This window comes from Dasypus novemcinctus, chromosome 31, assembly GCF_030445035.2.
Source record: "Dasypus novemcinctus isolate mDasNov1 chromosome 31, mDasNov1.1.hap2, whole genome shotgun sequence".
In the NCBI taxonomy this organism is placed as follows: domain Eukaryota; kingdom Metazoa; phylum Chordata; class Mammalia; order Cingulata; family Dasypodidae; genus Dasypus; species Dasypus novemcinctus.
Genome location: NC_080703.1, coordinates 24,021,239 through 24,034,573, shown reverse-complemented (window position 1 = coordinate 24,034,573; position 13,335 = coordinate 24,021,239). Strand labels below are relative to the sequence as shown.

At 41.1% G+C, this 13,335-nt stretch overlaps 1 protein-coding gene across 4 annotated transcripts in view; it reads left to right on the top strand.

Moving 5' to 3' along the window:
* The window catches only part of FBXL2 (F-box and leucine rich repeat protein 2), a 156,860-nt gene that overhangs the window by 105,863 nt on the left and 37,662 nt on the right, over positions 1 to 13,335 (top strand). For all 4 annotated transcript variants that reach the window (XR_011647816.1, XR_011647817.1, XR_009184213.2 and 1 more), the window contains exons 6-10: positions 1,944 to 2,012; positions 2,112 to 2,207; positions 2,413 to 2,539; positions 2,660 to 2,734; positions 4,118 to 4,248. Coding sequence is in view for 1 of the 4 variants with exons in the window: in XM_058290629.2 (XP_058146612.1) it covers positions 1,944 to 2,012; positions 2,112 to 2,207; positions 2,413 to 2,539; positions 2,660 to 2,734; positions 4,118 to 4,248 (498 nt within the window). In the remaining 3 variants the exon portion in view is untranslated. The remainder of the gene's footprint in view (positions 1 to 1,943; positions 2,013 to 2,111; positions 2,208 to 2,412; positions 2,540 to 2,659; positions 2,735 to 4,117; positions 4,249 to 13,335) is intronic.

The window sequence follows — 13,335 nt, the reverse complement described above, 5'->3', positions numbered from 1 at the left end:
TGCTTCCCTATAATAAATTTTAATTTCCTTCTTCACTATTTCTAATATCTGTGGCAGTTCTGAGTGAGTTTGGATAAATTGAATTTTCTCTTCATCATGGATATATTTTCTTTCTTGCATGCATGGTGATTTTTGGTTTAGTGCCAGACATTGCAAATTTTACTTTGTTGAGTGCTAATTCTTTCAGTATTCCTTGAGTTTTGTTTTTAGATGTGTTTAAGTCACTTGGAAATAGTTCCTTTCAGTTCTTGCTTTTTAAGATTTGTTAAGTGGGGCCAAAGCCATGTTTAGTCTAGTGTGAACTGTACTCCACTGCTGAAGCAATGCCCTTCCCAGTACTCTACCAAATGCCCCAAGAATTATGGGGTTTCACTCCTGGGTGATGGGAATGAACACTATTCGTGTCTACACAAGCTCTGGCTATCATTTTGTCTAACGTTTTTGTTGGGCTTTCCCCAGCCTTGGGTATTTTCTTATGTGCCCGGTGCTGATCAGTACTCTACTGAATTCTCAAGGGGAGCCTCTTCAGACTCTGGAGTTCGCACTCTGCGTGCCTCTGCACTCCACTTCTCTCCTCTGCTCCTCTAGCTGTCTTGGTCTTCCTCGAGTCTCAGCTCCATCTCAACTCAGGAAGCCTACCAGGCCCCTCCTTGGTTCTCCCGCTCTGCACTATTGTAGGGAAGAAGGCACAGAGAAGACCACAGGGTGGTCTGCGACCCAGTGTAGGAGGCTTTTGAATATTTCACGGAAGAGTCAGGTCAATCCTTAAGATAAGTAGAAGTTGTATTTCAGGAAGATGCACGTGAGCTGAGACAACCCTTGCCAAGTAGGCTGAGTAGCGAGTGGTGAGGAATGTTGGATTCTCTGCTTCCAGCCTTGTTACCAACCCACAGATCATTGAGGAACTCGCCTGTCATGCCAGCGTCCTCCTGGTAAATGGGGTCATCATGATGCTGGTTAACTGCTGACCTGCATCAGTGGAGAATGGTTTCTCCAGAAGGGCTTTGTGGTAACCAAGTGCTGCATGGCACAGGACGGGAAAGATTCGGCCTCCTCACTTCAGCTGGTTTTCCTGTAGTGGGGAAGGAACAGGGAACCAGGCCTCCATTCTCAGACGATTCACCAAGGCGTGAAGGAGTTACAAGCAGTGTTCTCGCCTTGCTTCTCAGAGGGTGCTCCCTTCACTAGCAGCACTGATAGCACCTGGGAGTCTTAGAAACGCAAACCTCTAGGAGCCCCTTTGTTCCGTCATCAGAACCTGTACTGTGACAAGAGCCCCTGCAGACTTGTGTGCCCATAAAGTATGAGAAGCGTGTTTCCACGTGTGGACCGTCCATGCCCTCTAGTGGCCAGTCGGCACTTTGCACCACTCCTGAGGGAGTTCCCCACCCCCACATAAATTTTCTTTAATTACAAAAATTTTTTCTACCTGAGTTACATATGCCCTCTAGTGGCCAATCAGCACTTTGCATCACTCCCGAGGGAGTTACCCCCACACACAAATTTTTTTTAAAATCTTAAAAAATGTTTCTATCAGAGCACTTGCCGATTGACAGAAAAATCATGCGGCTAGTACAGAGTTCCCATATACTCCTATGTTAACATTTTGCATTAGTGTGGTACCTTTGTTACAATTGACTAAATCTTTTTATTATTGATTATATTATTAACTGTAGTCCATATTTTGCATGAAGTTTCATTCTTTGTGTTGTACAGTTCCTGTTTTCGTCATACATATACAATCATTTATTTTAGCTTCTTTCAAGTATACAATTTGGTGGTTTTAATTATATTCACAATATTGTGCTACCATCACCACCATCAATTACCAAAACTTTTCCATCACCCCAATAGAAACTTTGTACCAATTGAATATTAACTCCTCGCTGCCTATCCCAACCCCTGCACCTGGTAATCTGTTTTAATTTTTTTTTTCATTTTAGAACCTTTGCACAGAACTGCCGAAATATTGAACACTTAAACCTCAATGGGTGCACAAAAATCACTGACAGGTAAGTAATGAGGATAGCTCTGTGACTAAATGGCCATGAGGAGAATGAGGGGAGGGAAACATGGTTGAAGATATCTTTAGTGCATCTGCTCTTTTACAGCACATGTTATAGCCTTAGCAGATTCTGTTCTAAGCTGAAACATCTGGATCTGACCTCCTGTGTGTCCATCACAAACAGCTCCTTAAAGGGCATCAGGTAAGAGTGTCGTTTTGTCTGTGGTCAAGAAAAATACCAAAGCTATTGAACATTGTGTTGTGTCTGGAACGTTCCTAATGGTCAGAATTAGGCTCTCCTGGGGTTCTCTCACCCCTGAATTACTTGGGAGGAACTCAACTTGAAGTCGGTAGTAAACCCTCCAGGCTAGACTGCACATGGGTGGTTTATTTTTCTGTCCCCTCAGTGAGGGCTGCCGGAACCTCGAGTACCTGAACCTCTCTTGGTGCGACCAGATCACGAAGGACGGCGTGGAGGCACTGGTGCGCGGCTGTCGGGGCCTGAAAGCCCTGCTCCTCAGGGGCTGCACCCAGGTACCCAGGGCCCCCCGGGCTCTGCGCCCCCTGTGGGCTAGGTGTGGGGCGCCCGTCAGGGCACTCGGCGCCCCACCTCCCCTGGATCCCAGTCCTCCTCTCTTTTCTCTGTCCACTCAGTTAGAAGATGAAGCTCTGAAACACATTCAGAATTACTGCCACGAGCTCGTGAGCCTCAACTTGCAGTCCTGCTCAGTAAGTAGCATGCCGCCCCCGCGAGCACGGTGCCGCTTCATGTTCTCTCCCCCAGGGTCTCTGCGCGCCCCACTAGGAAGCACCCCAGGCAGGCGAGACGATGGGCCGCTGGCCACGCTGCCCACACACACCCGCATTTCTCACCCTGTGCCCTTGTATCATCAATCCGTTTGCACTAGGTGAAAGAGCAACAGCAGCACAAGGCGTCACACGCAACACAAAGCCACTGATATTTCACCTAAACGTAATATGGATTGGGGTCTTGTTTGGTGGCGTATTGGGGAAGATAGCAGGAATGATGTGAACTAGTCCCTGATTTAAGACCTGGACAATTCATAATAAGGTCTCTCGCTCTCTCTCTTTTTTTTTTTCTACTTATACATTGAAGATGATGAAACCTGTCCTATTTTCTCAAAGAAAATGAAATAGATATGAAAATACTTTGAAAAATAGGGGCATCTGTAAAGGCAAGATGGCATTTTTTCAGAGCATTAGCCTATGAGAAACTATGGCTCCTTATTCACTGCAGTTGGAAATATTATTACTTGAAGTGGATGCTTGCTACATCCTACTCGGTTTCTCAAGGGAAAGTTAGATTTTTGGGAAGGCAAGAGAAATCTCTCTCATTCTCCTTCTGGTGAATCATGAACCTTCAGATTCCTGGATGGTGAGTGACAGAAGAAGAAACCATTTTGGGGACAAATCATGACCTTAAGGACCTGCCCTGTTCAAAAACAGGACCTTGATTTGTATGTAGGATAATACTGGCAGATGGCTTGAAGTATAATATAAATGTGTATATTTCTACTTAAATTAATATACTTAAAGATATTATTTAGACTTTTCAGAGCTAAATTCATCGAATTCTAAGCCATCTATCAATTTTGTGATTTATTTAATTTTCTTGTTTTTCAAATCTTGAAAATAAAATACTTTATAAATATTATTTTATTTTTATATTATAAACATGATTTATATGGTGTGTATCTAAAGCATTAATCTATATAAATCTAACCAAAAGATAATATGTCACTTAACTGGGCAAGTCCTCATGAACTATTTATCTGATTTTTAATTTGAGTTAATGAACTGTACCTGAAAAAAAAATCAAATCTACATCTGTTTTGACAACTCTAGGGGCGGGGGAATGGAATTTTAAACTTTCCCTTTCCCCTAGTTATGCTAGAATATTTTGAAGCTGTACAAAGATAACACAAGTATACACCTGCCTTTACCTCTCTTTATTTTGTTTAAATTCATAGGGTAAATACCAGGTAGCAGGCAACCAAAACTAATGGACCTGGAGAGTAAATCCCGTTTTCTGCTGCTCCTATTGTAGTGTTGACATGTGCGCTGATTTGTATTCCTGCTGTTTGTCCCCAGCGTATCACAGATGAAGGTGTGGTGCAGATATGCAGGGGCTGCCACCAGCTGCAGGCCCTCTGCGTCTCTGGTTGCGGCAACCTCACCGACGCCTCCCTAACCGCCCTGGGCCTGAACTGCCCGAGACTGCAGTAAGTGCGCGCGCTCGTCCCTTTACACCCCAGAGCCTGGTGCACTCGCAGCCAGGCTGGGCTGACCAGGAGGGCTTCCTGCAGGAGGTGCCCTGTGACGGAGGTGCAGGCCAGGAAGGGCTTGCCAGAGGTGGAAGAGGCGATGCGGGTGGCGGTGGCTTTGCTGTTGTTGGCGTCTGTTGGTTGGATTGGGGGTGGACACTGTATAATCCAGATCATTTACAAGTGTCCTGGGAGAGAGTGAAATGTCCACCGCCAGTGAATCTGACCTTGATGTCTGGATGAATTTCACACGTTTACCCACCTGAGTTGCCTCATCCTGGTATTACTTTTAGCAGCAGAATGATCTGACAGTCCTTGGTGAGCAGAGGAGAGCCTCACGTCCCGAGGTCACCAGGTTTTCCTGCTAAAAGAATAGAAAAGAACATGGGGGGGGAATTTATAACTGCCTTCTTATTTATTATTTCCCCCTGCAAGAAAAAAAGACATCTTTTGTTTTAACAAATAATGATTGCTTTTCTGATTCTCCAGGTAATATATTTTCACCAGCTATGAATATTAAAACTTTAATAAGAAGAACAATGCTAATATTAAGAATAGTTAACATTGATTGAGCTAAAATTTGTTCCAGGCTCTGTGTTAGGCACTTTTTATTTGTTTGTTTGTTGTTGAGATGCTGGGGATTGAACCCGGGACCTCGTGTGTGGGAAGCTGGCGCTCAACCACTGAATTGCATTGGCTCCCCTGAGTTGGTTTTATCTTTAGTCTGTTTGTTGTTTGTTTCCTTGGATTTTTTTTTTTAAGGAGGCACCGGGAATCAAACCTGGGACTTCCCATATGGGAAGCAGGCGCTCAACCACTTGAGCCACATCTGCTCCCAGCACCTTGATAAGCATTGTCACTTTTAATCCTCCCCTTATCTCTATGAGGTAGTTACTGTTATTATCCGCTTTGCAGAGGAGAAACTGAGACTCAGAGAAATTACTTAACTTATCCTGGGTCACATGTTGGGTAAGAGATAAAACTAGAATTCAAATACGTAGAGTTTTTTTTAAATCTTGGTTAAAATATATATATAACAAAAAGTGCCATTTTAACAATTTCAGTAACATTTTACAATTCAGTAGCATTAATTGCAGTAACATTGTGCAACCATTGCCTATCTAGTTTCAAAATTTTTCATGACCCCAAACAGAAATTCTGTACACATTAGCAATAATTCTCCATTCCCGTCTTTCCCACATCCCCTGGGAACATCTGATCTGCTCTCTGTCTCTATGAATTTGCCTATTCTAGATATTTCATACTAATAGAATCATACAACACTTGGACTTATGTGCCTTGCTTATTTCACTCAGGAAAAGGTTTTCAGGGTTCATCCATGTTGCCATGTATCTCAAAACTTTATTCCTTCTCATGGCCAAATAATACTCCATTGTGTAATTGTCTCATATTTTATTTATCCATTCATTTGCTGATGAACACTTAGGCTGTTTCCACTTTTTGGCTGTATTGAGTAAAGCTGCGGTGAACATTGGTGTACATGTATGTGTTTGAGATTCTATTTCACTTTCTTTGCGTATACATCTAGGAGTGGAATTGCTGGGTTATATGGTAATTCTGTAGTTAACTTTATGAGGAACTCTCATATTGTCACACCATGTTACATTCCTACCAACAGTGCACTAGAGTTCCACTGTCTCTGTATTCTCTCCATTTTTTTTTCAATAATAGCCATCCTTGTGGGTGTCAAGTGGTATCTCATTGTGGGGTTTTTTTGGTTGTTGTTTTTTTTAAAGATTTATTTATTTCTTTCCCCCCCCCCCCCGCCCCCAGTTGTCTGTTCTGTGTGTCTATTTGCTACATGTTCTTTGTTGTTGTCAGTGGCACGGGAATCTGTGTTTCTTTTTGCTGCATCATGTTGTGTCATCTCTCCATGTGGGCGGCGCCATTCTTAGGCAGGTTGCACTTTATTTGGTGCTGGGCGGCTCTCCTTACGGGGTGCACTTCTTGCACGTGGGGCTACCCTACACGGGGACACCCCTGCGGGGCACAGCACTCCTTGCGCACATCAGCACTGCGCATGGGCCAGCTCCACACGGGTCAAGGAGGCCCGAGGTTTGAACCACGGACCTCCCATGTGGTAGACGGATGCCCTAACCACTGGGCCAAGTCCGCTTCCCTCATTGTGGTTTTTATTTGCACTTCCCTAATGGCTAATGATGTTGTGATGAATAGACTTGACCCAGTTGTTTGGTCAAGCAGGCACTGGCCTAATTGTTAGTTACCTTGAGGACATTTCATGGACTTAAATCTTTAGAAAGTTGATTGGCTCTATGGCTGATTAAATCTACAATCAACTGATGGAGGAATAAAATATAGACAAGAGTGGACTTACTGGTATTCAATTATAGGATTATTGTGACTCTAGCAATAGAAGAAATTATATCATTGATGTGGAGACAGTGGCCACAGGAGTTGCTGAAGACAGGGAGAGGGAAAAGGAGGTGTGATATGGGGACATTTTCAGCACTTGGAGTTGTCCTGAATGATTCTGCAGGGACAGATGTAGGATATTATATATCCTGGCATAGCCCAATGAGTGGATTGGGAAAGAGTGTAAAATACAATGTAAACTATAATCCATGCTTAAAATGTATTCATCAAATGCAATGAATGCACCACACTAATAAAAGAAGTTGTTGATGTGGGAAAAGTGGGGGGTGTGGGAACTGGGGCATATAGATAGCCCCTATATTTTTTAAAGTAACTTTTCCTGTGATCTATGTATCTTTTAAAAATTAAAAATATATTTTTTGAGCATGTAATTCTTTTAATATGCTGTTGTATTTTATTTGCTAGTATTTTGTTGAGTGTGTTTGCATCTGTATTCCTACAAGATATTGGTCTGTAATTTTCTTGTGGTATCTTTATCTGGTATTGGTATGAGGGTCATGTTGGCCTTGTAGGATGTGAGTGTTAATTCTTCTTCAGTTTTTTGGAAGAGTCTGAAAAGAATTGATGTTAAGTTTTCTTGGATTGTTTGGTAAAATCCACCTGTGAAGCTGTCTGGTTCTGGGTTTTTCTTTCTTGGGAAGTTTTTTATTTCTGATTCAATCACTTTCCTAGTAATTGGTTTGTTGAGATCTTCTTTTCTTGATTCAGTATAGGTAGTTTGTTTCTAAGAATATGTCCATTGCATCTGGGTTATCTAACTTATTGGCATACAGTTATTCATTGTATCCTCTTATACTCCTTTTTATTTAAGTGTGGTTGGTAGTGTAATGTCCCTCTTTTCGTTATGATTTTAGTTATTTGTATCCTCTCTTTTTTTTAAAATTTGTCTATCTTACTGATCTTTTCAAAGAACCAACTTTCGGTTTTTGTTGATTCTCTCTATTGTTTCATTTGTTCTCTATTTCATTTATCTCTGATCTTTGTTTCCTTCCTTCTGCTTGCTTTGGGTTTAGTTTGCTCTTCTTTTCCAGTTTTTCCAGTTTTGAGGTTAGGTCTTTGATTTGAGATCTTTCTTCTTTTTTAATGTAGTCATTTTGAGCTATTAATTTTCCTCCTGGCACTTCCTTTGCTGCATCCCTTAATTTTGGTATGTTGCATTTCGTTTTGACTTGCCTCAAGATATTTCAAATTTTCTTTGTGGTTTTCTTTTAACCCATTGACTGTTTGAGTACATTGTTTAATTTCCACATATCTGTGAGTTTTCCATTTCTCCCTCTGTTATTGACATCCAGCTTCTTTGTGTTGTGGACAGAGAAGATACATTGAATGATTTCAAATTTTTTGAAATTATTGAGACATGTCTTGTGATCTAACTTATGGTCTGTCCTGGGGGAAAAGATCCATGTGTACTAGAGGAGAACGTGTATTCTGTTGTTGTTGGGTGACGTGTTCTATATATATCTGATCTAGTTGGCATAGAGTATTATTCAACTCTTGCATTTCCTTTTTGATCTTTTGCCCAGGTGCTTTAACAATTATTGAAAGTGGTAGTTAAAGTCTCCTACTATTATTAATGTAGAGCCATAAATATCTCTCTTCAAAACTGTCAGTATTTGCTTTATACATGTTGGGGCTTTTCTGTTAGGTACGTATATGTGTATAAATTGTTATATCTTCAGGCTGAAATAACCCCTCTACTAGTATATAATGACCATCTTTGTCCTTCATAATTATTTTTGGCTTAAAGTCTATTTTATCTGATATTTGTATAACTACCCCAGCTCTTTTAGTTACTATTTGCATAGTATATTTTTTCTATCCTTTTCCTTTCAACCTACTTATGTCTTTGAATTTAAAATCAGTCTCTTGCAGATAGCATATAGTTGGATCATGCTTTTTTTTAAACTTAATCATACTCTTTTTTTTTCAAAGATTTATTTATTTATTTATTTTTCTCCCCTCCCCCCGCCCCAGTTGTCTGTTCTCTGTGTCTATTTGCCACGTGTTCTTTGTCCACTTCTGTTATTGTCAGTGGCACGGGAATCTGTGTTTCTTTTTGTTGCGTCATCTTGCTGCGTCAGCTCTCCATGTGTGCGGCGCCATTCCTGGGCAGGCTGAACTTGCTTTCGCACTGGGTGGCTCTCCTTCCGGGGCGCACTCCTTGTGCATGGGGCTCCGCTATGCAGGGAACACCCCTGCGTGGCAGGGCACTCCTTGCACTCATCAGCACTGTGTATGGGCCAGCTCCACACGGGTCAAGGAGGCCTGGGATTTGAACCACGAACCTCCCATGTGGTAGACGGATGCCCTAACCACTGGGCCAAGTCTGCGTCCTATGAATCATGCTTTTTTAATCCATTCTGTCAATCTCTGCTTTTTTAAACTCACTACTGATAATCAGGACTTTATTCTGCCTTTTTGCTATTTAGTCTTTGTAAATCATATATCTTTTTTGTCTTTGAATTCTTCCATTAATGCCTACTTTTATATTTATTTAATTTGTTGTAATGTTCCATATTGTGGGACTTCTATTTTCTATCTAGATATGTTTTCCATTTATTTTCATTCTGGTTACCATGGGGTTATTAAAATTTAATATCTTAAATATATAACAATCATACTGTTTGTTACCAACCTGACTTCAAAAACTGACACATACACTTTATCTATACCATCTGTTCCCCCACCTGTCTTTCTACTTGTTACTACTTATATCTTTGTATTAATATATTGTATGTCCAGAATGAATAGATTTATCATTACTTTTTATGCATTTGCTTTTTATCACTGGTAGGAAGTAAGAAATGGAATTATATACTAAAAAATACAATGCAATTTATTTTATAATTACCCAAATGGTTATCTTTAATGCTGATCTGTATTTCTTTATGCCACTTTGAACTGCTGTCTAGTGCCCTTTCCTTTCAGTCTGAAGAACTAACTCCCTTTAGCATTACTTGTAGGGTTGGTCTATTGCTGATGAACTCTCTCAGCATTTGTTTATCTGGAAATATCTTAATCTGTACCTCATTTTTGAAAGAAAGTTTCTTGGTTGGAAATTATTTGTTTGTTTGTTTCCAGCACTTTAAGTATTTCAACTGACTGTCTTCTTGCCTCTATGGTTTTTTGATGAGAAATTGACACCCAGTTTAATTGGGACTGCTTTGTACATGACATGTTACTTTTCTCTTGCAGCTTTCAGAACTCCCTCCTTATTCTTCACATTTGCCAGTATGATCAATATATGATGGGATATGTTTTTCTTCATGTTTATCTTGTTTGAGGTCCTCTGGACTTCTTGGAATTGCATATTCATGTCTTTAGCTAAGTTTGGGAAGTTCTCTGTCATTATTTCTTAGAATATTCTTTCTTACCTTTTTTTCTTCCAGGTCTCCCATTATGTGTATATTGGTCATGCTTGATGGTGTCCCAGAGATTTCTTAACCTATTTCACTTTTGTTCTCCTTCTTCTCCTTTTGGAACTTTCATAATGCACATATTGGTATACTTTATGGTTCCTCAAAGGTGTCTTAGCCCATTTTCACTTTTTATAAATCTTTTCTCATACTGCTCCTCAGTCTGACTCATTTCAAATGTCTTATCTTCAAGTTTGCTGATTGTTTCTTCTGCTAGTTCCAATCTGCTGTTGAAGCCCTCCAGGGAATTTTTCATTTCAGTTATTGAGGTCTTCAAATCCAATAGTTCTGTTTCATTCCTTTAAAAAATTTCCACCTCTTTCTTAAGATTTTCATATTGCTCCTTCATTGTTTTCCTGACCCTTTGGTTCTTTATCTGTATTTCTCTTCATCTCTTCATGCATTTTTATGATTATTTTTTTTAAAGTCTGCATTTGGTATGTCCACATTCTGGTCTTCCTCATTTGTCTTTTCTTGGATTTTTATCCTCTTATTTTGGATGGGCCATCATTTCCTTTTTCTTTGTCTGGTACTCTTGTTACATACTGTACTTTTTAAAAAAATAATAAAATTTTATTGAAGTATATGTGTGGTGGTTAGACTAATTTGTCAGCTTGGCCAGGTAATGATGTCTGGCCAAGCTAATTGTAATACAAGGGCATTTCATGGACTTTAATCATCAGTGAGTTGATTTCATAGATGGTTAATTATCTCCACAAGCAACTAAGGAGATTGCCATCAGCAATGAATCATGTTTCATCCTATCAGTCAAAGGCCTTGAAAGGAGAAGGGAATTTAGCATTCAATGGAAAATTGTCACCTTTATGTTCGAATGCCAGCATCTCCTGGGAACTTATCAAGGACCTTCATTAGAGTCCCTGATTTGCAGCCTGTCCTATGGAATTCAGACCTGTGCATCCTCACAGTTGCCTGAGAGAATTTTATAAAATCTCGTACTATTTACAGATATCTCCTGTTGGTGCTGTTTCCTTAGAGAACTCTGACTAATACAATATCTTTCATACATATGTAAACAATATGTACATCATAAAATTTGTGAATTTGCAAAACAAATAAACACATCATCATACAAGGTTCCCATATATCTCCCCAACACCAACTCCTTCCATTTTTTAAAAAAGATTTATTTATTTCTTTATTTTTATTTCTCTCCCCTCCCCCCTACCCCCATTGTCTGCTCTCTGTGTCCATTCTCTGTGTGTTCTTCTGTGTCTTCTTGCATTCTTGTCAGCGGTACTAGGAATTGCTGTCTCTCTTAGTTGCATCATCTTGCTGCATCAGCTCTCTGTGTGTACGGCGCCATTCATGGGCAGGCTGCACTTTTTTTTTTCTTCACGTGGAGCGGCTCTCCTTATGGTGCACACTCCTTGTGCATGGGGCTCCCCTATGCAGGGGACACCCTGCATGGCACAGCACTCCTTGTGCACATCAGCACTGTGCATGGGCCAGTTCATCAAACAGGTCAGGAGGCCCTGAGTTTGAATCCTGGACCTCCCGTGTGGTAGACGGGTGCTATATCCATTTAGCCAAATCCGCTTCCCCACCTTCCATTTTTGTGAAATATTTATTACAAACTATGAAAGAGCATCATCAAAATGTTACAACTAACTATAGCCCATATATTACATTTGGTATATTTCCCCCAACCCACCCAATTATTAACATCCTATATTAGTATTATGTATTTGTTATCATTTATAAGAAGACATTCTCATATTTGCCCTGCTAAACGCCCCCATCATCCATCACTGGATTCCCCATATTATACAGTCCTGTGTTTTGCATACTGTACATTTTAATATTTTATTATATTAACTCTGGGAATTATTCCCTGAGATGTTTGTTTCTTAGTTTCATAACCAGCTGGTGATGAGCGGTTTCATTGAGCTTCATCCCTCCTACTTTGAAGGACTGCCCAAAGCGAACGCAGAGTGCAGGGTCCTCCCTTTGTTTTCTGGACCTATGTCTTGTCCTGAGCTCGTGCCAATTAGTTGTTTGGAGTTCTCCTATTTATGGGAGTTTCAATCCATCTCTTTTTCTGAGGAGACAGACTTCTGTCTCCCATGTGTTTAAAGCAGGCAAGCCTTTGTCCCAGACTGTCCACCTCTATACTTTCTTACACTTTGTAGCAGTTTGATATTATTGATGAATTCCAAAAAGATATATTGGTTTATGTTGGTAATCTGGTCTTTTCATCTGTGCATATTTGAGTGTATTGGATTCAGAGGTTTTACTTTTACAGATTAAGTAACGATTAAGGTTTTGATGGGGCCACATCAGTAGGACGTTGAGTCACTGCCTGCTTGGTGAGCGGGAGCTCACAGAGAAACCACAGTGCAGAGAAAGGAGTCTGGAGTTTTTGAGCTGGAGCCCAGGAAGTGAACACACAGGAGAAAACAGAAGAATAGAAACAGCTCCTTAGACATGGCGGAAGCCCCGGGGAGAGACAGGGCTGTTCACCTGAGAGTCTACAGCTGGCCTTGTGGAGAGAGCAGGGCAGCTCAGCCCGGAAAGAAACGGAGCTGCGGGAAGAGAGGAGCCCAGGAAGCCTGAACTCTTGGCAGACATTGGCAGCCATGGTGAGGGAGGTAACTTGCACTTTATATATAGCATGGTATCTGTAAGCTTCTACCCCAAATAAATACCCTTTATAAAAGCCAACAGACTTCTGAGAAGATGGTGGACTAAAAAGACATGGGACTCTCTTCTCCAGAAAAATAACTAGAAGACAGGCTGAAACAGCCTAGAAAAAGGATTTAGGACACCAGACAAAGGCTGAACATCACCCAGAGGAGAGAGGGACAAAGGAGGGAAATCAGGACAACAGAACTGTGAATTTAAATCAGTGGCTGCTGCTGCCAGCACCATCCCCCACACTAAAGACACTTCAGAACTCTCGGGCCTCTGGGCTGGTGACTACAGAAAAAGGGGGCTCCAGGGATCTACCACTGCAGGAAAGGGGGGAGAGAGAGACACAGCCTAAGGCTGATTCAGCTTCTGACCCTCCAGTTTGGTCCACTGTTCCCAGGAGCCCTTCCAGGCCAGCTGGGCCTGCACCATTGTTTGCCTTAGGAACCGGCAAGGGACTAAACATACACAACCCTCCCAATCTCCTCCTCTTCTAACGAGGACTGACTGTTAAGATTTCAGAGGGAATAGAAATATTTCCTAGCCAGGAAAAAGGGAGGGGACT